The sequence below is a fragment of the Mauremys mutica genome, chromosome 12 (assembly GCF_020497125.1).
Source record: "Mauremys mutica isolate MM-2020 ecotype Southern chromosome 12, ASM2049712v1, whole genome shotgun sequence".
Lineage (NCBI taxonomy): Eukaryota > Metazoa > Chordata > Testudines > Geoemydidae > Mauremys > Mauremys mutica.
In genome coordinates, this window is record NC_059083.1 from 44,696,204 (window position 1) to 44,722,763 (window position 26,560).

Genomic DNA, 26,560 nt, shown 5'->3' on the forward strand with positions numbered 1-26,560 from the left:
CTTACTGCCCCCTCCATCTGGGAGAAGCTGCTCCGGGGACCAGTCCCAGTTCACACCTGCAAAGCATGTCTGCACTAGGGGTTTGCACCGGTGCAGCTACATCCGTGAAAGGAAACCCTGGCAGACATGGCTGAGACACTGCTGTGCCAGGGGCCGTAACCCCTCCCCACACTGGGGCCAGGGCGAGCTCTAACATTTTTGCCACCCCAAGCAAAAAAAAAAAGAGCGCCGACCCCTCCCCAAGTGCCGTGTCGCGCCGCCCAAGTCCCCGCCCCCCAGAGCCGCTCAAGTCCCCGCCCCACCCCCAGCATCACCTGGCCAAACCAAAACCAACAAAAACAAACCCCGATCGCCGCCCCCTCCCAAGGTGCTGCCCCAAGCACGTGCTTGGTAGGCTGGTGCCTGGAGCCGGCCCTCACTGGGGTTATGGATCAATAATTACAGGGTCACTGGAGCAGAGGAGCTGGACTCTGGGCTCCCAGGTGGGGGCCTGACTCACTGGGCTGAAGAGTCATTCTCTCTCCCACGCTCTGGCATCACACGGGGGGATTGAACCTGGGGCTCCCAGCTGAGGGCCCAGCCCCTGGGCTAAAGGCTACAAGGGAAGCAGTGGCACCTTTTCCTCTTAATTGAAACTAGTCAGCAAACCCGACATGGATTCACGAATAGTTTCTCTTGACCCGAAATATAATTTTGCAGCAAATAAACTATTTGTCGAAAACATTCCACCCAGCTCCACTGCAAACCTGTCTGAGCAACTTAGGAGCCCCAATCCCAGTCACCTGCAATGAGAGACTGTCAACATCCCCAGAAACGCAGTTACAGGCAGGCCAGGCTCAGGACATCAGCGATGAAACAGTCCAGAGCTGCTGTTTAATTTGCCCTTTGCAGACAAATGCCCCCTGGGCCCCTGATCTCACCCCCACAAATTAGGCTGAAAATGGAGACTTGGCTCCAGCCTGAAATCTCTGCCCAGAGCCATTTGTCCCATGGACGCTGCTAGCAGCACAGACCCTCTGCAGCTGCACCTGGGCATCTCCCAGAGCGGATAACAGTCACAGAGACCGTCTCAGAGCCCCAGGAGCTCAGGTGTCTCCATCTAATGACTGTGCCAGCCACCCCCCTCGCTCCCATTAATCAGCCCTGGGACAGACACGCTGGGAACTTTCACACCCAGACCCTGGTGACACTTTGGGTCCTTCTACACAGCCTGCAGAAGTGAGTCTTGGAACAGGGTGGACAGATTCAGGCTCGCAGGGCTCCCTCTTTGGAATTAAAAATAGCCGCAAAGATTTTCAGGTTCTGGCTGGAGCTCAGGCTCTGAAGCCCAGGTGGAGCCAGGTCTGCCCCTCACAGAGCAAGAGGGGACATTGTCTGTGTCCACATCCCCTTCACCCCCTTCCGTGGATGGGGAACAGCAGCCCCAGGGCCCCTCCCTTCACCCGCAGGGCAGAGGAGTGAGAGCCCTCGGCCTCCTGGGCAGTGGGGCCTCCCAGCACAGGTTCCTGGGTGAGTGTACAAGTGTCTCCACACAGAGAGCTCTGTACACCCGGCAAATACACAGATGTGCCGGGGTATCAGGATACGGGATGGTGCTCTCCCCAGGAGTGACGGAAGCTCCCTCAAAGTAGAGGGGTCACCCACTCGTGCCAGCCCTTCTCCCTGAGCTCCTGTCCCCGCACCCCTGAACCCTCGCTCTCACACTGCCCCTTCTTCCTGAGCCCCTGCCTTCACCCCACCTCTTCCCCAACACCCTGGTCTCTCCTCCCGGCCCCCTGCCCCAGTGTCGCTCACCCCTACAGCTGGTAAAAAGTGGGAGGGAACAGCCCTCCCATTGGTAAAAGTGATGGGGCCATGGCCCCCTGGGCCCCCTCTTCCAGTGCCCCTCACTCACTCCCCAGCCCCGGGAGGAGAGGACCCTTGGGACAGTGTCAGTGAGTTGGGTGCTGGGGATACAAATTGGGTTTTACACCCCGGCTGCTGGAGCTCTGTGTATTGAGGGTATAATGAGATAGAGGCCGTGTGAGCCCCTCACTGTCCTGCCAACGTGGCTCAGCCCTGACAGCTTCTGGAGCCTCTCCCTCGGGAGGAATCGTCCCTGCAGCCCATTCAGGCCTTGGCCTCCCTGCGGAGGTGGCAGGTGAGGCTGCCGTTAAAGTGAGTTATGATGTGAGCTCCTGTCCGCTGGGAACTGGACTCTGAGCCTGGGCTGAGATCGGTGACTGGGGAGTGAAAGGCCCCAGCTGCCCTCACTGCCCCCCTGAGCCAGCCCAGCACCCCCAGCCATTCAGTGCAATAACAGCGATGCTCAGGCTTGGGGACACAGCCAGTGCCCCAGCGGGCAGGGTGAGGGCCTGTCCAAGGAGCAATGGGCACAATCTGCAGCAAGGGAGGTTGAGGCTGGAGATGAGGAAACACTTGCTAATTCTCAGGGCCGTGAAGCTCTGGACCGGGCTCCAGGGGAGGTTGTGGGATCCCCGTCACTGGAGGTTTGTAAGAACAGGTTGGACAAATCCCTGCCAGGGATAGTCTAGTCCCTGACCTAGCGTGGGGGGCTGGACTAGGTGACCTCTCGAGGGCCCTTCCGGCCCTGCATTGCTCTGGTTCTAGGTTACAGCAGTTCCTGGGGCTGGGCCCTGTGGGCTCTAAGCCTGGTGAGTGACAGGTGACAGAGTTAACAGTGTTAGTGACCATGGCAGCTGGCAGCTCAGCGTCCCTGCTAGGGGCCTGGGCTGGCATGTGGCTGCCTGTACCTGGCTCAGCAGGGTGTTACTGGTCCATGTGGACAGGACCTAGGGCTGGCACCTGTCCATAGGGTTGCCAGGCGTCTGTTTTTTTATTGGAACGCCTGGTCGAAAAGGGACCCTGGCGGCTCCGGTTGGCACCACCGACTCGGACATTAAAAGTCTGGTCAGTGGCGCAGCGGGGGCCCGGGGCTAAGGCAGGCTCCCTTCCTCCCTAGGTCCGTGCAGCTCCTGGAAGTGGCCACCAATTTACTTCCCCGGAGTTTGAAACTTTTCTAGCAGAACAGAACCAAGTGTCAGCCATGGTCAAGCCTCCCTTTGAATACAGGTTGGCTCTGGGGGTGGGGGGAAATGTATCACGAGGGCTGGTCCTGTTAGGGGAGTCAGGGGCCAGATTACCTGTGACAGGCCCCAGTAAGGGAGAATGAGACAACCCAGCCCCACCTGGCAGTAATTGAATCCCTGGGTGGCTAGTCGGCAGCGAAACAGCTAATGAGGCTGATAAAGGGTAACCAGGGCTCAGCTGAAGGGATCCTAGGGACAGGAAGGTGCTGAGGAGACGAGCTCACCAGAGCAAGGGGCCTGGAAGGGGATCCTAGAGCAGTGCTCCCCAAACTGTGGGTTGTGCCCCCCTAGGGGGTGTGGAGGAACATTTGGGGGGCCTGACGGGGCCTGGACCAGCCCCCATGGGTGGTGGGAAGGCAATGTTACCCAGCCCTGCTCTGCCCCCAGCTCCACTCCGGCCCCACCCTCAGCCCCAGCTGCGTCTCCGGCCCCGACTTCAGCCACCGACTCCCAGCCCTGCTCCAGGCTGAGAACCCAGCTGCAGCCCCAGCCCCAAACATGGTTCCGCCCCCGGTCGAAGCCCCCTGCTCCCAGCCACAACTGCGGGTCCACTCCCAGCCATGGCCCCCAGCTTCTGGCCCCAACTGGAGCCCCGTTCCTGGCCCAGTTCCTGACAGCAGCTCCCAGGGTGGGGGCGCAAACCAGGTAAGGAAGGACATGACCAAAACAGTTTGGCGACCACTGTCCTAGGCAGAGGAGTTCCCCTAAGGGGGAGGAGCTGCCAGAGATGACAATGACAGCAGCAGCTGTAGCAGGACAGAGCCCTGGAGAGCTGCCCCCAGCTGGAGAAAGTGGATGCAGAGAATAAAAGGCACAGTCTGAAATGACCCAGCTCCAGGAGCGGGGGCTGGAGTCGTCTGATTCCATGATGGAAACTAATCCAAGCCCGGCTCCGGCTTGACTTGAGGACAGTGAGGAGCTGCAGTGAGAGCTGGAGGCTGGAGCAGAGTGAAGGAAAAGATTTTATTTTGGGGTTTACTTGGACTCAGAGTGGACCACAGGACGGGATCTGTTAGATTGTGAGGTGTAATTTAAAGAGTGCTGCAGAGGATAAATTGAGGCAGGAACCTTGCCAAGACACCCTGAAATGTCTGAACGTGGTAACTCAGCCATGGAGGGGTCAGGATGTCAGAGTGACGGCGCCTGGTCAGACACCTGGGCAAGTACCAGCAGGTGGCTGTAAGTAGCAGGCAAACTGCCCAGCACTCAGCGCATCAGCCTCCAGCTATCACAGCTCCAAGCCTGTCAGCTGGGCCCATGCGTGTCCTGGGGTCCCAGGCTCTGTCCAGAGCCCCAGGCACAACACAGCTGAATGTCCCAGTAGAATCCACTCACCTCCAAATCTCTTCAGCGCTTCCCCCATGTCAAGGGAAATTTTATACACGTTCTTCAGGTGAGTAGAAACAGCTTCTGGTTCCTGGAGCTTCACATTCTCACTCCTATGAAGAAAACATCCCATCATCACTCAGCTGCTCTGTACACACATCATCCCAGAACCACCACCAAGAATATAAGAGCAATGAACATAGGAAACACACCTGCTCAATGTGCTTTTCACATCCTGGAAGGAAAAAAAGAGAATCAATGTTCTGTATTAACACAATGTGCATAAAACTGTGTGAGTTTCACTCTGGGCATCAAACTTTCATCTAGAAAATAGATCAACCCTCCCAGGCTTCACTGTTTTGTGGTAAAAACTCCTATGACATTTTGCATTAACACTTGTTTCATTTATGTAGGTGAGACAGGAATTTAGCTAAAGGATTCTCCCTTCTAGGGACCCAACCCATCAGTATCTGTGTTTATCGACTGTGTTGGGTCCAATGTTCTGGAGTTAGAGCAGGGATGGGTTCAGCTCAGTATCAACCTTGTATCATCCATTTAATCTCCCACGGCCTCACTGGGTCTCCATGAGGAGAAATCCCCTCTAACATGAACTGGGATATTTTGGAACTGATGGAGCCCTTAGCCGGATGTTCTGTTTGTCAGTAAACCACAGAACACATTTACTCTAATTGTTGGAATCCAGACCCAGGGATCTGAGTTCTCATTCTGAATTGTGGAGATGAATTTTGATGCTGTCTCACCTTTAGCAGCTCCACAACTGGTTGCTGACATTTCTCCTCTAGCTCTGTGATCAGCTGCTGCAGAGAGGAGCTTTGCTGGGAGAGTTTGGTGACATTTTCCTGTAGTTTCTGCAGATTCTCCCTTTCCTCCTCCTCCAGGCTCTGCAGAATCAGCTGCTCCTCCTCTCTCAGCAGTGTGTGCAGTTTGTTAAATTCACCTGCAATCATCTCTCTCCTATTCTTCACTTTCCCCTTGAAATAGAAGAATAGGAAAGGCAGAGAGAAAACGTGAGCCAGATGCTGAGTTACACAGACTGGGCCTCTGTCCATGAAGCAGGGGATTAGATCAGTATCAGGTTTTTAAGGAGATTTACTTCTTTGGGAAACGTATCATAAAGAGTTTGTTTTAGTTCAGAGTCCATATGGCCAGTTCCATAGCGGGGTTGTCTAGGGTGCTTTGTAAAGACGCAGTCTGTTATTGCAGGTGGCAGGGGATTAGGGTGACCAGACGTCCCGATTTTATCGGTACTGTCCCGATATTTACTTCATTGTCCTGCATCCTGACCGATGTATGGTCAGGATGCGAATAGGCAGTTATTTTGCCTCCACAGGCAGAGCCTGGAGGGGGCTCGCGCCCCTGCCCCGACTCCGCCCCCTTCTTCCCCGATTGGATCCATCCCCAAATCCCCCGCCGGAGGAAGGAGGCAGAGGCTTTGGTCTCGGTGCTGTGGAAGGGGTGAGGGATGCCGGCTGCGGCTGGGGCTGAGCGGGAGTGGGGCATGGGGCAGAGCAGGAGGGGAGCGTGGGTGGGGCCTCGGGGAGAGGAGGCTAATGGGGGTGGAGCAGTGGGCAGGGCGATGATCCGGGCGCAGGGGAGGTTCCGGCCCACAGCTGGTACCAAGCCTGTGCAATGGAGCAAACAACCAGAGCAGGTTCATAACCTCATCCTGGAGCTTTACGGCCCCGTCATTCCTGGGAACGCTGCAGGGGGAAGGGCTCAGGGAGGAATAAACCCAGATACCCACCTGCCACTCTGTGGTTTTCTTCTCCTCTGCAGACATCAGAGCCAGGGCCTCTTCCAGCTCCTTCGTCAGAGGGCCCAGGGCTCCCTGGAGTTTCTCCTGCAGGGACATCATGTGCGATAAACAGCCATTAGTCTGCCTGTCCGATGGGTGGACAGTACTGTCCATATTGGCATTTCACACATGAGCAGTAAATATCCTGGAAGTGAGCAGCAGACTGGGCTCTGCCGGCCCCAAAGGCCTCATGGGAGCAGAGACGCCAGTCTCAGAGCAGGGGCTCTGCTCCCTGCAGACACTCAGGACTTCTCAGAGCCTGTGTCTGAGCTAAAGCTTCACATCACTGAGCACAGGCCAGAGGGGAAACAGCTGGGAAGGTTCTGAACGATCCCTCCTGCCGGTGCCAGTGAAGAGGTTGGGGCAGCACCTCGCTGCACTGTACCCAGACCCAGGCCAGGAACAAGACGCCACTGTGCTCTCGTCTGTCTAGGCTCCCATGTGGACTCCCCCAGGCAGTGGCCCAGCACCTGAGCCAGCGCAGTCCCATTAACTGCACAGGGTGAAGCTGAGATGTGGCTGGAGGTCAGTGAGGCACAGGGAACACTCAGTCTGAGGGAATGTGCCACCCATAATTGTAACTGCTCCAGAGCTGTAACAACCCAGGGCTCTCCTCCCCTTTGACAGCGTGTGATTCATTCACCCGGCACAGCAACGTGCTCCTGCCCCATCAGCCCCGCTCTGTGCAACACCCCTGGCAGCCCCCCGGAGCCGCCTGCTGAGATCTCCCCGTTTCACTTTTTCTCTTTTCTCTGAGCCCTCGAGTTCTCGCCTGCCCTCTGCCCAAGGGCCCAGGCTGCTGCTGCAGCTGCTGCTGAGAGCTCCTGGGGAGCTGTTCGGTGACACCCCTGCGGTGCTGCTGCAGGGAAGCAGTGAGGGAGGGAGGGAGCCAGCAGGGGCTAGTGAGAGACAGGAGGCGGAAAAGCAGCCTTTGCATCCAGCAAAACAGCTTCATCAATGAGCAGGGATCAGAATGGGGGAGGGGCAAGGGTGGCTGGATTCGTTGAAGCTCCACCCACAAAATAAGCTCCGCCCACATGAGTCACTAAAAGGAGACACATGATTTGTTCAAATGGTGCATTGTTCAAAACGGGATAGAGTTGCTGATTGGCTCCAATGGGCTCCTGGGGCCGGACTCCCCTCATGAGGCTGGAATGTACCCCTGGGCTCCGCGGAGCTCTCTGGGCCTGGTCCTCCTTTACTGGGGGGAAATAAGAGGTGGCATCTCCCAAACATCACCCGCTTGTGGCACTGGAAGGAGGCGTCACTGGCAATAAATGGTTCCGAGCTGTAATTCTCCCTCTCCGCTCTCACAGGGGGAACGAAATAATTAACAATGTTGATATTTAAATGATCAGTTCTCCAGTCTAAAGGTAACACACTCACCTAGACTGGCCTGCAGCTCGTGTGATTTAAACCTCACTGATTGTTAACACCGGCCATGGTGTAAAAAGTCCCCTTATTTCAGCAGTGGAAGCTGAGTGTGAAAAACATTCAGAATCTCAGAGAAAAGTTTGCCACAGCAGGTATCTTTGAAGACTTGATTTTTTGTGATAGCATCTCCCGTACAATGAAGGCTTTACAGAGCTCAGTGATGCATCACACCCATGACAGGCAACTTTCAGTGAAATCAGCCTGTAATTAAAATCCAAAGTTATTACCCATTAAACGTGACAGCAATTCCCTACCTTGTACTCCTGGGCAGCCTCCTTTATGGGAATCACCCTGTGCTCTCTGTGAGCCCGGGACAGATGGCAAACCACACAGACAGAAGTTTGATCCTCTTCACAGAACAGTTTCAGAGTCTCCTGGTGTTCCCCACACACCCTCTCCTCTCCTGCTCCCTTTGCTGCCTGTAAACTCAGCCGTTTGACCATTTCTACAACATTTGCCAGCTTCCTGTTCGGCCTGAGGTTTCCCTGTTGCACAGTTTCTCTGCACTGAGGGCAGGAGACGTCTGTATTCGATCCCTCCCAGCACTGGGCAATGCAGGCTCGGCAGAAATGGTGCCCACAGTCTATAATCACCGGGTCCTTAAAATACTCCAGACAGATGGGGCACGTAGCTTCCTCCTGGAGACTTTCCACGGGGTTGTCTGTGGCCATGGCTCCCTCTGGACAGTCTCACAGGGTTAGTCTCACTTTCCCGAGCTCAGAAATGCGCCCCGCCTGCAGCAGCAGCAATTGGGTGTTAGGCTGTTTGCTGAGCTGGAGTCAGATCACCAGTAACATTCCAGCCCTGGGGGCTTTGGTGAGAAATGTCCCAACAAGGCTCTGATCCTGCAATCAGCCCCCTCTGCTGGTGTGTGGGGGGGAGTCACTGGGGCTTCACATGGACATCAGCTTCCCCTTGTCCTGCTGAGCTGACAGAACTGCCTGTCCAAGGAGTGATATTTAGGCTTGGCAGAATTCATTTGATTTAATACGTAATTTTGACAGATAAGATTAATATTAATTTGTAAGAATGTTTATATATTTATCTATTTAAACTTTCACAGTTTCCGTTTTTATCAATATTATTGTTCACAGTTGTGGGAAATTGGGGGTGGGGTTCAGACAATATTTTATTCAGACAATTATTTTATGACAGTAGACACAGAGATTCAAAAAGTTAAAAGGTGTAACTGTTAAAACACAAACTGTCAACATCTCATGTCAAAACATGCAAAGTAAATCTCCTTAAATTAAACTCTAGTAAGTTCTCAAGCAGCATTTTTCTTACTGTAGCTATTTGTAAATCTCAGTTCTTATCAATGGAAATATTTTTTCATTGGTTTGTGTGCACAAAGTGAAATCAACATTTGCTGACATCTACCGATAAAATCTAATCCTTCTGAGTCTAGGGATATTCAATTCACAGGCCAAAAACGTGGTTAAATTGGAATCAATGTATCAAAGGCCTGATTGTGACATACGCTAAGGCAGCTCTGCCTCAGTGTAAAGGAGACACAGTGTCAAAAGTGTTGCCAACATTGATGATTTTATAATGAATCTCATGAACATAAGAATGGCCAGACTGGGTCAGACCAATGGTCCTTCTAGCCCAGTGTCCTGTCTTCCGACCGTGGCCAATGCCAGGTGCCCCAGGGGGAATGAACAGAACAGGGAATCATCGAGTGATCCATCCCTTGTTGCTCATTCCCAGCTTCTAACAAACAGAAGTTAGGGACCTAAACAAAGGAAGTTTCTAGTTTTCTTGGTTGCAGAGAAAAACTTAAAATATGACCTGAGTCAGCCTAAAGTGTGAGAAGTCAGAAGGCAAATAGAAAGAACTCAACATTTATTAGTATTTTTATTTTTTAGTGTCACAAAAGGCATCACATCATTCTGGGGGTCCTGACTCATGATTTTCCAAAGTTTGGGGTTGGCAATGCTGTGCCACTGAGAACTCAGGCCTTAAATCCCCATCCCCCATGGAAAGCCCCCTAATTTCATGCCATCAATTATCTAAAACAGCAGAGTTAACAGATAGGGAAACAGAGAGGGCGAGGTGTGGGAATGTGCATAGAGCCGGGCTGTGGGCTCAAGCAGCAAATGAGCACAGCCCCCCTGGATTGGGAGTGAAGTAAAGGAATCACTCAGAATGCTCATTTTTATATTTAGGTCCTTAGAGCCTTTGCTGGAGAAGCCAGGCCTGAAAACAAACTGTTCACTGCCAAGGCAGTATTGCCAGCACCATATAAGCAAAAATCAAGAGGCTGCTGAAGAAAACATGAGGATTTTTCTTCTAAAAAATTATATTCTGGACTGTTTGTTTGTGAGCAGGCAGGATTCGCTCTGGTCACGTACTCAACCTTTTCTACTCAGCCCTGAGAGCAAGAAACTTACTTTTGTTAAAGTGAGAGCTGAGATTGTCACGTAATCACAGGATTCCAAGAGCTGTGGCATTAAGAGAAACACCAGCTAGTGAAGGAGTCAGTGTGAAATCAGGAAATCTTGCGACAATCCCAGTGTGATGTTTTTGTGATTTAATGTGGACACGAAAGAGCTGCACTCCTAGCTATTGCAGGTCCTTACCTGGCCCTGATCCCTGCACTGTCTGAGCAACTCACAAACTTCCATGTGCTTAGATTCACCATACTGCTGTGCAGAGACACCTGTACCTGCCAGTAGTGTGGGGGCAGAGTCAGGGCAGTGCCTTCATTTGAGGTAACTGAGCATGCTCAGTCTGCAGGGCCGCCCAGAGGATTCCGGGGGCCCGGGGTCTTCGGCGGCGGGGGGCCCTTCTGTTCCGGGACCCGCCGCTGAAGTGCCCCGAAGACCCGCGGTGGGGACCTCCCCGCCGCCGAATTACCGCCGAAGCGGGACCACCGCCGAAGTGCAGCCGGGTCTTCGGCGGTAATTCGGCGGAGGGGGGCCCCACCGCGGGTCTTCGGGGCATTTCGGCGGCGGGCCCCGGAAGGGAAGGGCCCCGCACCGCCGAATTACCGCCGAAGACCGGGCTGAACTCGGCGGCAGGTCCCGCTCCGTCTTCGGCGATAATCGCCAGCGGGGGGTTCTTCCGCCCCGGAGCGGAAGGACCCGCCGCCGGCGAAGATCGGGAGCGAAGAAGCTCCGGTGGCCCCTGCCCCGCAATAGTTTTCCGGCCCCCCGGAGGGAGTGAAGGACCCCGCTCCGGGGGCCCAGAAAAACTCTGGTGGGGGCCCCTGTGGGGCTCGGGGCCTGGGGCAAATTGCCCCTCTTGCCCCCCCCCCCTCTGGGCGGCCCTGTCAGTCTGTGTGAGCATGCTCAGTACAAGGCAAGCAGCAAGTTGGTGGGGAGAAGGCACATAGGTTCATCTGTCCTCCTCCCTACACAATATCTCTGTTGCTGTGTGATGTGGAAGGTTGTTACCCCCATTTAGAAGAGGGGAAATTCAGGCCCAGACAAAATAAATGACTTACCTGACTTCACACAGAGCAAAACCTGGATCTGTGCAGGTTAACTTAGCACCTTAACCAGGGCTGGCTCCAGACCCCAGCATACCAAGCGCGCGCTTGGGGCGGCGTCCCGCAGGAGGGCGGCAGGCGGCTCCGGTGGACCAGCGGACCCTCCGCAGGCATGTCTGCGGATGCTCCTCCGGAGCTGCGGGACCGGCGACCGCAAGAGCGCCCCCCGCGGCGTGCCGCCCTGCTTGAGGTGGCGCAAATACTAGAGCTGCCCCTCACCTTAACTATGGGGCAAACCTTTCCCTCTGCAGCCAGAACCTGGGAGAAGAGGATGAGGAGATGGATGGACACGCCCAGACACAGAGTTTGTCTGATAATCATCTCACTGACCCTCCCCACAGGCACTAGGCCAGTCTGTGCAGAGTCAGGTGATAATGGTGAGATCACCAGTCCCTGATGTGGGCTTTCAGGGGGCTCTGCTACCCCCTGATTGGCTTCCTTTGGTTGGCCCCTGGCATCTAATCAGGCCTAGAAGTCAGTGCCTTTGGGCTGTGTCTCTAGAGTCAGCCTGAGCCAGGGGTTTTACCCAGGGCCGTCCTTAGGATTTATGGGGCCCTATGCAGTATTATTAAACTGGTGGTGCCCCTATGCCCGCTGGCAGCCCGGGCTCGCAGCCCAGCATGGAAGGGACGAGGTAGCAAAGGATAGTGAGATGCCCGGCCTGCCTGACAGTGGCGGAGAGTCACAGTTCCCTGCAGAGACCCCGAACCAGCCCCCTGACGCAGAATGGACATGCAGACCCATTTTAAACCCTTCACCACAAAAGACAAAGCCCCTAGGATTCATCATTAACTATTTATTTCTCCTCCCTTGGCTCCCTACAGCCACCAGCCACCTTCTTTCCCTCTTCTCTCACAGTCACAAAGACCCAAGGTACAGGAAGACCAGGGCCCTCCTCACTCCCCATTAATTTCCATGCTCAGCAGGGTCTGGCCCAGCTCAGAGACTCTCAGCCTGGGGAACAGTGTCCCACAAGGGAAGGGCTGGGAGCCCCATTTCTGGGACCTTGCCAAACACACTGGAGACAGCTCTGGAGAAGCCCCTGCCCAGTCTGAGAGCGAGGGGCTCCTAGGGGCTGTTTGCAAATGAAATCCCCTTTTGGAGATGTTCTCTCCCCCTCTTTCTGCCTCTCTCCAGACAGACAGGGGAAGCCACCGAGGAACCCTAATGCCACTCACTTGCTCTAGGTGATAGTAGGATGGATGGCGGATGTTCAGGGTCAGCAGATGTCCCTCGCCCTCCTCCTCACTCCCCAAGCCCAAGGCAGGCTGGAGAGGGTGGTGACCTGAGGAGGCAGGGTGATGACACTAGGGCAATCGACTGGCTGTGAAAACAAGAGTCTGTCTTATTGCCAAGGGATGGAGAAAGTCAGCCAGCAGCAGGGGGTGCAAAACAAGAGCATCTCCTGTTTGTCACAGTGCATTGAACTGTCTCGTCGTACACAAAGAGCAGACACTGATCTAGAAAATTAGATGAGATGCTTCAGTCTGAGCTAAGTAGTTGCTGCTCTTAACAATTTCAAAAGAATAAAAGACCAATAAAATAGAATATGATGTCATAATCTGATATGGCTCAATGTGATAGGACGCCTACTATTCTGCACTGCTACTACTGACACTCTTCAATGGATCCCCATCATCCACCCATCACGAGGTAGGTGGGAGAGGATTGTTATTCGTACTTGACAGAAGGAGAAACTAAGGCTGAGAAAGGACCAGTGACTTGTCTTAGCTGATGCAGCCAGTCAGTAGCAGAGTTGCTCTCAAATGAGCTACAGACCAACATTTTTTCATAGTAATTATTCAGCAAGTGTTTTAGAAGAATTGGAATGTTACAGAGGATCATGAACTGCTCCAAGACAATGAATGGAGAGCAGCATCAACACTGATCAAACATATCACTGGTTGTGACTTATTTGCTTGGTCATAAAAGAGAACAACGAAGACCAGAGTTTCCTCCCTGTCAATAGCCCCCTCCTCAGCCCATCAAGTTTGAGACTTTGAGGGGTGGGAGGCTAAGGGTTCTCATCAAATAGCCTAAAGAATGGCGCAGGTCACCACCAAGGGGATCACTCTCAGAGCACTATTCCAGTCTCACCTCTCTCTGAGGGCCTCCCACAATCCCCCCGGTCCCCGCTGCACACACAGAGCTCCTGGTGGTGGGAGGAGAACAGAGGAAAAGGTCAAAGGAAGCCAGAAGAGAAAGGTAGGAGGGACACAGGAAAAGGGAAAACAAAAAGGAGAAACCCCAATGTCCCCAGTAATTCTAAGGGACAAAGTCCTAGGTCGGAAATAAAATGCTGCCACCTCAATCTAGTGTTTTCCTTTCCTAGAATTCAGCCGGCACCTGATGGCTCAGACTGAAGAGGTTCCAAACCTCTCGGAGGCTCTTACCTTCTATACAGGGACGTCAGTTTTCTAGCAAAATCAAGAAAAGAAAAGGAGAAAACTCCAAAGAGGGTCCTCCTTGCGCTCACGTACGTAAAAGTGAATTCTCTCTCAGTCCTCAAGGAGAGACCTCGAGAAGGAGACGTGCTGCAGCAAAGCCACAGAGATCTCCAAAGTTGCCCCTGTCCTGCACCCCTGTCCTGCCTGGCTGATGTCAAGATCTCTCTGTGAGATCATCATCTCCCCACCACCTTTGTCCAATAGGCTGACGTCCTGCCAAAGGCTCTTGTGATGTCACTGCCACACCCACCCCTCCACTGCAGTGCTGATGTCCTGCCCCTGTCCAGCCACATTGGATGTTTGAGCTGCTTCCCCTGGATCATCCCACTCGATGACTCTTCATTGTGGGATGACACCGACTACACAGTAGAACACAAGAGGCTCTTCCCCAGGCAACAATCAAGTTCTCATAACTTAGTAGACTTTATGGCAGAAGGAACCATTACAGCATTTGATTCCTCTGTGTATCCTAAGGCCTCCTGTATGTCAGAAGAGCTGGGTTTTTCTTTTACTCAAACATTTTCCAGAAAGGCATCTAGTCTTTATTAGAAGATCTCATGAGATGTGGAAGCCATCATTTCTCTTGGTAGTTTGTTCCAATGATGAATCACCCTCTTACAAATGTGGGTCTTATTGTCATTATACTGTTTCTGATTTCTGCTTCCATCCATGGGGGCTTGTCATGCCTGTCTCTGCTAGATAAAAGCCCTCTTATACTCATCATTTTCTCTCCATGAACTCAAGCAACTCGCCTCTCATTCTTCTTTTGTACATACTAAACAGACTGAGCTTTTTCAGTGTCTCATTACAAGACATCATCCCCATCACTCAGTTATGAAACTTTTCTGTATCTTCTCCAATTTTTTAACATAATATTCAAAATGTGGACACAAGAACTGGATTCAACATTCCAATATCAGTCTCACCAATGCTGGATCACTTCCCTTTCCATACTCACTACTCTATCCATCCAAGAATGACTTTAACCTTTTTTACCACAGTTTCACATGGACAGGTTATGTTGAGCAGCTCGTCCACTATGGCCCCGAAATCCTTTTCAGGGTCACTGCTTTCCAGCAGACTGTCCCCCATTCTGTAGGGTGCTGCCTGACTCCTTTATGACTGGAAGTATGGGTTTGCCTATGGCTTTATTAAAACCTAAATATTCAGTAAGTATTTTAGAAGAGCTAGCCCCATAGAGAGAGAATCATCAATTGCTCAAAGACAATGAATGGAGAAAAGTAGCAAGAGCAATTGAACACGTGTTTGGTTATGGCTTATTTCCTTGGTCTTAAAAGCGAGTAACCTGAGTCTCTTCCCTCACAATAGCCCCATGCTCGCCCTATCAGCGTTGAGACTCTGAGAATCAGAAAGCTGAGAGTTCTCGCCAGATGTCCCAGGTCACCACCGGAGGGAGTCACTCATAGAGCACTATTCCAGCCACATGTCTTTAGGAGGGTGTAATCGTGTGGGTCCGGGGCCCAACCCTCCGAGGGGAGGAGGGGAGCCACACTGGCCCGCTGGTCTCACATGGGCTCTGCCCTGTCCCTTTAAGGCCGAGCAACCACAGAGTCAGAGTCAATTAGGGCTCAGGCCTTCTGCTGCAGGGCTGAGGGAAAATATAAACAGTTCAGGAAAGCCCAGGCCCTTTGTTGCAGGGACTGGGCAACAACACAAACAGTACAAACGGCTCAGGCCCTTGGGTGCAGGGGCTGGGCAGCAAACAGTTCAGGAAGGCCCAGGCCCTTTGGGGCAGGGGCTGAGCAGCAAACAGGACAAGGAAGCTCAGGCCCTTTGTAGCAGGGGCTGAGCAACAAATAGTTCAAAGAGCTCAGGCCCTTTGGTTCAGGGGCTGAGCAGCAAACAGGACAAGGGAGCTCAGGCCCTTTGTAGCAGGGGCTGAGCAACAAAGAGTTCAGGGTGGCTCAGGCCCTTTGGTTCAGGGGCTGAGCAGTAAACAGTACAAAGTGGCTCAGGCCCTTTGGTCCAGGGGCTGAGCAGTGAACAGTACAAAGTCTAGGAAGGCCCAGGCCCTAGCTTAGGGCGGGGCAACAACAGTTGGGGCTCAGGCCCGTAGGTGCAGGGGCTGAGCACTGGGGTGAGGGGAAAAACTGCCACCCGTGAGTGGGGTGGCAGGGGGGACTCAGGCCCGCCCACTCCACTGCGTCCCGGCCTGGGGCCCTAGCAGCGGCTATGACCGCTGATGGTCAGTGGAGATCCTGACCGCAACACACTGACATGGGCATTGTTTGGTCAGCAGCCTGACTGAGGTCGGCTGCCCCTGGGCCACTTCCAATATCCCCCTCGGGGCCTACCTGGTCCGTGGCGTCCGCTCCTGGGAAGTCCCACTGCATGGGCTCCTCGCAGCCCGGGCTGGGGGGTAGGTCCGGCAGTTCCTCGGGGAAGTCCGGCCAATTCTGCTCCAGGGGGTTCTCGGGGTAACAACAAGGTATCGGGGAAGTCTCCGGCGGCTCCTCCTCATATGTGGCGTGGGGAAGCTCTGGCGGGTCTTCCCAGTAGTGAGCGAAGGGAAGCCCCGGCCAGTCCGGGCAACTGCTCTGGCCCCCAGCGGCTTCCCAGTCACGAGCTCCCTTGGACCGGTCTGCTCCCGGCGGTGGCTGGGCTCCGACTGAGCTGGAATGACCGGCTTTTATACTTCCGGGTCGCCGCCTGACCCTCTGAGGGACGGGCTTACTGCTCTGGAGCCCCGCCCCTTCCAGTTGCCGGGGCTCAACCCTCCCAGGGGAGGAGGGGAGCCACACCGGCCCGCTACAGAGGGCCTCCCGCAATGAAAGTTGGAGTGCAAAGCCCACTGCCCATCACTCCACATGCACAGACAGGTCCTGGTGGTGAAAGGAGAGCAGGGGAAAAGGACAAAGATGCAAGTTGGGAATTGGTCCTGCTTTGAGCAGGGGGTTGGACTAGATGACCTCCTGAGGTCGCTTCCAGCCCTGATATTCTATGATTCTATGAAGAGAAGAAGAGAAAGGTGGGAGAGACAGGAAAAGAGAAAACAAAAAGGAGAAACCCCAATGTCCCCAGTAATTCTAAGGGACAAAGTCCTAGGTCGGAAATAAAATGCTGCCCCCACAATCTAGTGTTTTCCATTTCTAAAAATCAGCAGGCCCCTGATGGATCAGACTGAACAGGTTCCAAACCTCTTGGAGGATCTTACCTTCTAAACAGGGACATCTGTTTTCTAACAAAATCAAGAAAAGAAAAGGAGAAAACTCCAAAGAGGGTTCTCCTTGAACTCACATACGTGAAAGTGAATTCTCTCTCAGTCCTCAAGGAGAGACCTCGAGAAGGAGACGTGCTGAAGCAAAGCCACAGGGATCTCCAAGGCTGCCCCTGTCCTGCACCCCGTCCTTCCTGGCTGATGTCAAGATCTCTCTGTGAGATCATCGCCTCTCCACCACCTTTGTCCAATAGGCTGAGATCCTGCCAAAGGCCCTTGTGATGTCACTGCCACATCCACCCCTCCCCTGCAGTGCTGATGTCCTGCCCCTGTCCAGCCACATTGCGTGTTTGAGCTGCTTCCCCTGGATCACCCCACTCAACGACTCTTCATTGTGGGGATGACACCGACTACACAGTAGAACACGAGATGCTCTTCCCCAGGCTACGCTCGGTTGTTCATAAATTAGCAGACTTTATGGACAGAAGAGAAAATTAGAGCATGTAATCTGACAGCCTGCATATCACATGCTTTCTGTATAGCATAGTAGCTAGTTTTTGACTAAATACATTCCAGAAAGGCATCTAGTCTTCATTAGAAGACATCAAAAAATGGACAATTCCCACCACTTCCCTTTCTAGTTTGTTCCTTTGGTGATTCATCCTCACTTTTGAATTTTCTGCCCTATTTCTAATATGAATTGGTCTCTTTTGAGTTTCCAGCCACTGGGTCTTGTTATGCGTTTCTCTGCTAGATTAATGAGCCCTTTAATACCCGATATTTTCTCTCCATTAAGTCACTTCAACACTTCAGTGACGTCACCTCCCGATCTTTTTGATAATCTAAACAGGCTGAGCTCTTTCAATAGCTCACTAGCAGGCATTTTTCTCCAGCCCTCAAAACGTTTAATTGCATTTTGCTGTACCATCTCCAATATTTCAAAATCTTTTTCAAAGGTGGACTCCAAAACTGGATGCAGTATTCCAGGATCAGTCTTACTGATGGTGTGTCACCTCCCTGTGCTACTCACTGCTCTTTTCCTACATCTAATGATGGCGTTAGCCCTGTTCACCACAGCATCACACTGGTTGCTCATGTTGAATGGCTTGCCCAGCATGGTCCCTAAATCCTCTTCACAGTTAGTGCTTTCCTGGATACACGTCCCCATGCTGTAGGTGTGGCCTGCATGCTTTGCTGCTAGGTATAGGACCTTTCATTTGGTTCTTTTCAAACTTGTTTTCTTTGAATGGGTCCAGCTTTTCAAGGGATCCGATTGCTCTGTGTCACTGCCCTGTCCTCAGCATTAATTACCACTCTGCTAGTATTTTATCACCCACCAATAATAGCGGCAGTGATTTTATATTGCGTTGCAGTTTCATTGATATTTATTTTCAAGAATGAGTCCTTGAGAGCCTCTTCATATCCCTAGTGCCCAGAACCTGCTGTTCCATAGGGGCTAAGCACAGAACACACTTAGGCGCTTGTGTTATCCATAGGTTCTGAACAACATGTGGGGGTCATCAGCTTACAAAGACACTCTAGACCGGTAGTGTAGACAGGCCCCAAATGTATCTAAGTTTCCCGCCTTGCAAAATAGGAGAAAGAAAAACCAGAACCTTGATTAGCTTCATGTTATAGTTGTGGAAACTGAGGGACACAGAAGCAAAGAGATTCGCTAATGGTCAAAAAGCCAGGAATAGAAAATGGCAGATCTGCTGATAGTCAGTCCTGATCCTTAGCCACGTTTATCCTGGCCTCTCTGCTTCAGCTCCAGTAACAACCAGAATAGAGGTTTTCTTCTTCTCCATGTTCTTTAACTTCACGTCACTGCAGAAGAAAGATTTTTTCTTATCAGCTGGCTCTAATGCATGGAGATGTCTTTCCAGAAGATGTGCTCTGGCTCAAGCACGTCATAGGTTTTCTGGAGGAAGCACTCGGTGACGTTCTAGGTCCTGTGTTATACACACGTTCTAGGGCTGCGCCGTCCCTCCCCGCTGCTCCTTTTACCAGCTCTGCAGATGCCCCTCCCCCAACCCCCAGGGCATACGCCCAGATGGCAGCAACTCCCTCACCTGCCACTACATCATCTCCTCCGCAACCATCTATAGTGTCCGGGGCCCCTCACTGTGACCAGGCAGCACAGCATCCATTGCCTCCTGGTGCCCGCCTTGCCCCAAGTGGAGAACTACGTGCAGGCGTTGGCAAGGGTGGTGGTGCCCATTGCCATTGAGGCGGCCTCCAAAATGTATGGAAAGGTCATCTTCTTCCTAGCATCGGAGGCCGCTGCTCAGGAGGTGGTGAATGGTCTGGCGGTGGGGGCGTGTTCGGCCCCTGGAGCCGTTGGAAGACCTGGGTGTCCAGTTAGTCCTGACCTCCGTCCCTCCCTTCCTGCGCAATGCCGCCCTGGTGCCTGCCCTTTCTATTCTGGGGCGACCAATCTCTGTCATCAGCCCTCTTCCACTGGGCTGCAAAGACCCCACCCTCCGTCATGTCCTCTCGTTCCGCCGGCAGGTGCAACTTCAACTGCCGCTGGCGGCATGTGATGGAGAGGCGCTCGAGGGTTTCTTCCTCGTCCCCTACCATGGAGCCCACTACTGGGTGCATTATTCCACGGGGGAGGCCTGGTGCTAGCTCTGCTGGGAGATGGGACACGTCCGGAGGGACTGCCCCTTGGCCCAGCATGGAGGGTGTAAAGAAACCATGTTCCAGGGGAGTCAGAAGGGTCTAATGATTATGGCACTGGACTAAGAATCAGGAGACCTGGGGTCTATTTCTGCCTTGTTGGGTAAGTCAGAAATTCTTAGTGCACAGACTGTAGATTAATATAGGGTTGACTTCTTCAGGGACAAGAAACTGTCCAGAGCTGTGGCATTTGAGACCCTTTCAATTATCCTGTGCTGGTTCCATCAGGCAGTTTGTGTTTCCACTGCTTGGTCTGAGTCTCTCTTAGATCTCCAAGGAGACCTTTGACTGCTCTGGGCAACGTTCTCTGGTTTCATTGGAAAGACAGCAGAGAACCCAGGGAGTTATAGAAGGTTCTGGTCACCCTGCTGTCTCTGTCATATGCTTTGCAGGAGTTCATACAGGATCTCGTGCCAGGCAAATGTCCTGCTTGGATTGGACTTAACTTTACAACTCCTGCAATGAAGTGGACCTGAGCGGATGGCTCCCCGTTAAATCAAACACTTTGCATCTTTCCCCATGTTAAATACATCTGAAGTGTTTTTAAACATTAACCAAGCTAATTGGTTAGCATTATCTGTATTTATTATTGCTGCACAAAAAAGCCTCTAATCAGCTCTAACACACAGTGCAGCAACCACTTCTATTGCCCGCTGTGCTGGCACAGTGACAGCGTATTTATGCAAGTTTTCAGTTGCAGAAGTTTGGCCTGTATTTATTTATGTCTGAAAGACACCAAAAGTTAGATTCTGACTGTGTGGAGACATCAACAATTATAGAAACCACATTATAACGTTTACTTTGCTTTCTATAGATGAGATTATAATAAAAATGTCATAGGAAAGATCCAAATGATAACTCTAGCCTGTGTTCTTGCACACAGGTTGTTAAACCCTGGGAACTGCTGAGAGCAAATTTAATCGGACTATATCCAGTACCACAGACGCGATACCAGTATGTACTGACAGCTACAGGTGATTTTTCAAAAGAGGAAGAAGAATTTCCACTTAGAACTCTGACAGCACATGAGGTGAAGAAGACAACATGTAAAATTATATATCCACATGGCTGTGCAGAGCAGACACTGGCAGATCTAGGTTCTGAATTGAATCATGAGGTAACAGTTTACATTTTCACTCTATGGTCAATTACACAATCATGGCCGTGTGACAGGGGCTGTTAGCAGCTACAAACTGAGCCCTTTGGAAGCCGGCACCCTGGTCACAGAGAACACCCAGGGCACCGGGTGCAGTTAGAGTAGGAGGCAGTGGTGAGCTGCAGCCGGTTCGCACCGGTTTGCGGGAACCGGTTGTTAAATTTAGAAGCCATTTTAGAACCGGTTGTCCCGCGTGGGACAACTTGTTCTAAAAGGGCATTTAAATTTAACAAGCGCTCCCTACTGCGGCCCAGCTTACCTCAGCTCTGCCTCCACCTCCTCCCATGAATGCTCCGCCCTGCTTCTCCCCCCGCCCCCGCTTCCCGCAAATCAGCTCTTCGCGCGGGAAGCCTGGGAGGGCTGAGAAGCAAGCACGATTTCCGCTCAGGCTCAGGAAGACGACGCTGAGGTAGGGGTAGAGGGAATGAGGAGAGCGGTGTGCCCCGGCCCTGCGTCCCTCCCCGGCCCCGCGTCCCCGGCCGCCTGGCTCCGGCTCCGGCCCCGTCCCGCCCCGGCCCTGCGTACCCGGCCGCCCGGCTCCGGCCGTGTCCCACCCCCGCCCCGCCTGTCCGGCCGCCCGGCGCAGGCAGCGTCCCACCCAGGCCCCGCAAGGCCGGCCGCCCGGCACCCGCGGCGTCCCGCCCCCGCCCCGCGTCTCCAGCCGCCCGGCTCCGGCTGCGTCCCTCCCCGGCCCCGCGTCTCCGGCTCCAGCCACGTCCCTCCCCGGCCCCACGACCCCGGCCGCCTGGCTCCAGCTGCAGCCCGGTTCCGGGCATGGCGGCGGCCGCGACCCCACCTACCCAGATGCTGGGCTCCGGCAGCGCGGGTTCGGGTGCGGCGGCGGGCCGGGCTCCAGCTCCGGCAGCGTGGGTCTGGGCGCGGTCCTCCCCAGCTCCGGCAGGCCAGCTGCCTGGCTCCGGCCACGCGACTCCTGCCCCGGTCCTGCATCCCCGGGCTCTCGGCTCCAGCTGCGGCCAGACTGTAGCGCCGCCAGCCACGTCCAGGCAGCGCGGTAAGGGGGCAGGGAGGGCGTGTTGGAGAGAGGGCAGGGGAGTTTGGGGGTGGGGGGGTGGATAGGGGTCAGGGGGGTCAGAGGGCAGGGAACAGGGGGATTGAATAGGGGCAAGGATCCTGGTGGGGCAGTCAGAAAGGATCAGGGGTCGGATGGGGCAGTGGGAGGCAGTCAGGGGCAAGGGTTCCAGGGGCTGTCAGGGGATAGAGAGAAGGGGTGGTTGGATGGGGCAGGGGTCCTGGGGGGCCATCAGGAATGAGAGGAGGGGTTGGATGCCGTGGCGGGGGGCAGTCAGGGTACAGGGAAGGGGGATGCATGGGGCAGGGGTCCCTGGGGTGGGGGTGGGGGGCATCAAGGAACGTGGGGGGTGGGCCATGATCCCTCCTGGGGTGAGGAGGGAACCGGTTGTTATGATTTTGGCAGCTCATCACTGGTAGGAGGGACTGAGTAGTTTGGGTTTGGAAGGGCAGAGGGGATCACTTGCACCTGTAGGGAGCCTGAGGAAGTCACTAGCTCAGTGCTGAGAAGAAAGCAGCAGTATAAGATTCTCAATTGGAGCAGGAAGGGGGCTTCTCGTAACTGCTGCTATGTTGTGATGCACCATAAAAAGTGCTTAGTGGAGGTTCACTGGCAGACTGCCTGCTGCTTCATTCACACAGAGGTCTGCCAGCCAGGTGTTGCAGCGCAGGCGTGCATGGACAAAGCTCAACAATCAATTTGATTTGAAGCAGAGTCATTTTATTTCTCTCCAGCATACATCTTTATACACTTAAAGCAAGCAATCAAGCAATTGCTAATTGGTTAATAAAATACACACAGGCAGCAGCTGTAACTTCATTGGCTAATTAACATCCTGGCCAACCCTCTAATTTATTATCCTGTTATTGCCTCCCAGCAGATAAGAACTAGCCTCATCCTAGAAACTTGCATATCAGTTTCCCACACTCTCATGCACAACAATCCCACACTTCCCCCCTTTTCTCATAATAAAAAAGGGAAGGCACAGCAAAACATTCCCAGCTCATAGCATCACATTACTACAATCTATTACACAGCAAAACTAAAAGCAAATCTAAACACCAGCTGCCTAACTAAACCGTAACAATATCTTCCGCAGTGCCCTACTTTTACCTATACAATCCCTCCTCCAGGTAACACAAGTGGCCCAAGGGGCCAGGAGGGTTCTGCCAATGTGCAAACACCCACAAAGCAGGTTTCCAATAAGGGCTTCCCCTGCAGCAACATGGGGCAGCAGGCAGAAGGCCGTTGTATTTATGGCACTCTGCGCCAAAATCAGCCAAGGCCGGACCCACTTCGCCGGAATCCACCTGGGACCTTGAAAACAATCTCAGCTAGGCCACCTGGCATTTGCCTCGCTCTGGCATAACAACTTTATCTCATCCCTCTGTACTTGTAACCACGCTGCTGTAATTTTCCACCAAGGCAGCATAGGGAAGATGCAACCGGACATCTCCCCCCTATTCTTAAACACAAAAAAAATTAAAAACATCCAATAAACCACACCAAACTTATAACAAAAGGCATACAAACAAAACAAAAAAATTAATATACCTTATGCAACAAAGCTCACCTATAAACCATGCAATTCATAACATACAACACCAACAACATCAAACAAAACAAAACATAAAACATCAAAATACAAACAACAACAAAAAAACAATAAATTCTGCAGGATTCCCCCATACTCTATTGCACACCAAATTGTGACAAATTTCTGTTACCAATTCATCCCTCATATGTCAGGTGATCAAACTGACACTCAGGGAGGGGGGGTCCTAAAAAAAAAACACAACATAAACCACATAAAAATCTTAACAACACAACAATAATTCTGGCCAAAAACAAACATAAAACATAAAACATAAATTTAAACTCCATAATAAATGCATGGTCCTTATTAAATACTATGCAACTAACACCAATTTTCTTTAATATCTAAAAAACAAAAACAAAACTACCCCTACTGGGCAAGCAATCATTACATACAATATACAAATACCCTCATTACTATCAAGCAAAAAAAAATTACATCATCCATTAAATCATTTACAATAATACAATTGCATCCTAATTTACTTCTAAATTCAAAGCTATTCACAGCTTAAGGGTTCTTACTAATAACTTCTACTTTTAAACCCCAAAAAAAATTCACCACTTATATACCCTTAGCCTAATACAATTACAATAACATAGCACAATATACAATCTTCAACTAATACAACAAATTATTTATGACCAAACAATTGCAAACTAATTTCTTTGCCTAAATTTATATACAAACATTTCAAAAACACCAAAAACTTTTCTCTTTAGCATCTTTACAAAATTCAACTGCTATTCCCTCCAGCAACCACAGAGTTAACTTTGTACTCTGCCTAACATTACTCGCTAGTAGTTAATTACCTGTTCTATCAACTACACCCTCAAGGTTATCAACCAGTATTCCAAGCTTGTTGTCTGTTGCCCGCCGCCTGGGCCCGATCCTTTTTTCCTCTTCAAGTTCTCTATCTATTGCGTGCCTGCCTGGGCCCGATCCATATTTCCTCTTGCTAAACCATACTAGCCCCTACCTTTCTGGTATCTTCTGTGAACAACTATCTGTACTTTCCCACCGTGGGGGCTACATCAAATATCAAACAATCATACAACTGCCAATAATCAGTACATAATACAAAATTAACAAAAAGTCTAAACAGACTAACAAAAACACTTTACATAAAAATTCTTAGGGTCACATAAATTCAAAGCCATTCTCCCAAATTACCTAAATTTATGCCTAAACAATCCACAATTCCCCCCTTTGAGAATACTCAACAAACCCTTTGGCTGAGTTTTCTCAAACTTGAAAAACAAAAACAATTAAACTCTAAAAAGCTGGGGCAATTAATTTCACATTCATCCTCCCCATGAACCCGGCAGGGTTCGATATGTAAAAGCCCTCACCCCCCAACTCAACCGGTTTACATGCTGGGGAGGGGCACTGCAAATATTTTACACTTTTACTTAAACAGTGTCTAAATATATATTTACAACTCCAGATCAAATGGCACTCCTAATATATTTGTAAGGGCAGTGGGCTATCCTGGTGCTCAAAATCACTCCGAATGGCCATCAGCTGGCCATTCAAAATTCAAACATACTAGCTCCCACGGCAATGCTTTCTCAGCCTCAATAAAATAAGGACATATCATTTAGAATCCAATTAGGGTGGGCAATACATACTGAAGGATTTATCCAAAACACAGGGCGCAGCCTGTAGAATAAACCCCGAAATTCAATTAATACCACAGTTCCAAACATAAGTCCCACAAATTTCATCCTGCCAGTGTGTAATTCTTTGTTTCTTCACCAGGGTCAGTTCTCAATGTCTTTTTAATCAGGAATTTCTGGACTTTGGCAATATCAAACAACATAAGTGTTTTTTCTTGTTTTCCACCACCGGCATGGTTCAGCTTCTACGGGGGAAATTTACCAGGACACCATCCCGTAGTAATTTTGCTTCTTTCAAAAAACAACAAAAAAAAATTCCAAATAACACAATGGGGGCTGCCAAGGGACACCTTGTCCCTTTTTCATGCTATCCAAAAACACAATAGGACTAAAAAATTACATAGGCCAATCATCAGTAGAAAAATTCTTCTGAAATGGAGGGGTCTTTCTGCAGTAAAAATCATGGGTCCAAGCAGTCAGTCTTTTTTGTAGCGTTTCTTTACCCATAAGAAAAGAAAACTAACACATTCCGGTAATACCAGGCCGAGTTTTGCAGCTCTCATTAACTTTTTTGGGCCCAGTCACGCTCTCTTTAGTCTGGGCTGTTCGCCAAGTCTTATCTTTAGCTTGCTTAGTTAACTCATGCTGTTCCTTTTCCTTCCCTGCTTGGCTTCTTTTAATCTGTGAATCCTATGTCAGGACAACAACCAGCTATTGCTGTGCTCATACCGGAGAAGCACAACGTTTTTCCGGGCGGCACTGTCCCAGGCTACAAACCAGCCAGTGTAGGGACGCCTTCTCCAGGCTTCCCCTGCCAGAAACAACTTGCTTGCTTGTAGGTCCAAAGACGACCTCCGGGGCCACGGCACGAGCCTCCTACCCTGCGCCGTGCCACTCCAACGTCTTTCCCGTCCAGGGCTCGCTATCCAGCGGAGCAGCCTCCTCGTCCCTGAGCCCTGAAGGCCGGTCAGGAGGAGCCTACCACAACTCCCCCTCTCTTCTTTAATAAGTAAGTATATTGCAGTCAGGGGAGATTCTTTTCCCCTGTCGGTTCATAATGTACAACAAAGGCTTCTGTGTTATCTTTTTCTTTCAGCTGATACAGCCGGTACTGCACGTTAAGCTGCTCTAACCCTTATCCACCTGCGGCTTATAGCCGCTCTTCTCCTCCGCGGCTTGTAGCCAGCGCGCTTATCTCCGCGACCTTTATCAGCCTGCCCCCTCTCCATCCGCGCGCTTATAGCCGCTCTCCCTCAGGGCCCTCAGGTGCGTCTCTCTTTTCGGACGCGTTCTAACAGGGTCTCTCTCCGGCACTCCCCCCCCGCCGCAGGCTCCTCCCCGCCTCTGGTCTCAGGCTCACCAGCCACACGACTCTGGGCTCAGGCTCCCGACACTATCATCATTTCGATACGAATCACGTCGGGGTCCGGGGGGCTTCCCAAGCACTCTCCCCGCCGCGGTCTCCCAGCCGGCCCCCGCCTCTGGGCTCAGGCTTGCCTGGCCGTCTCGCCTCTGGGCCCTCAGGCCTCCCGACACTATCATCATCACTCGATACGAGTCACTGTCGGATAAGCACTCCCCGCCTCTGGGCATCAGGCTCCTGGCCGTGTCGCCTCTGTGCTTCTCCGCGCCTGGTTCAGGCCACCGACACTTTTCCATTCGATACGAAATACGTCGGGGTCCACCATTTGTT

General features: G+C 52.0%; 1 protein-coding gene across 1 annotated transcript in view; it reads right to left on the reverse strand.

Annotated features, from left to right (window-relative positions):
- Nucleotides 1–26,560, reverse strand: part of LOC123345949 (E3 ubiquitin-protein ligase TRIM39-like) — a 205,796-nt gene that overhangs the window by 2,792 nt on the left and 176,444 nt on the right. Inside the window, exons 2-6 of the mRNA XM_044983088.1 lie at nt 7,920–8,602; nt 6,181–6,276; nt 5,177–5,407; nt 4,628–4,650; nt 4,425–4,528 (exon numbers count right to left, since the gene is read on the reverse strand). Coding sequence (XP_044839023.1) covers nt 4,425–4,528; nt 4,628–4,650; nt 5,177–5,407; nt 6,181–6,276; nt 7,920–8,336 — 871 coding nt within the window. The 5' untranslated portion in view covers nt 8,337–8,602. The remainder of the gene's footprint in view (nt 1–4,424; nt 4,529–4,627; nt 4,651–5,176; nt 5,408–6,180; nt 6,277–7,919; nt 8,603–26,560) is intronic.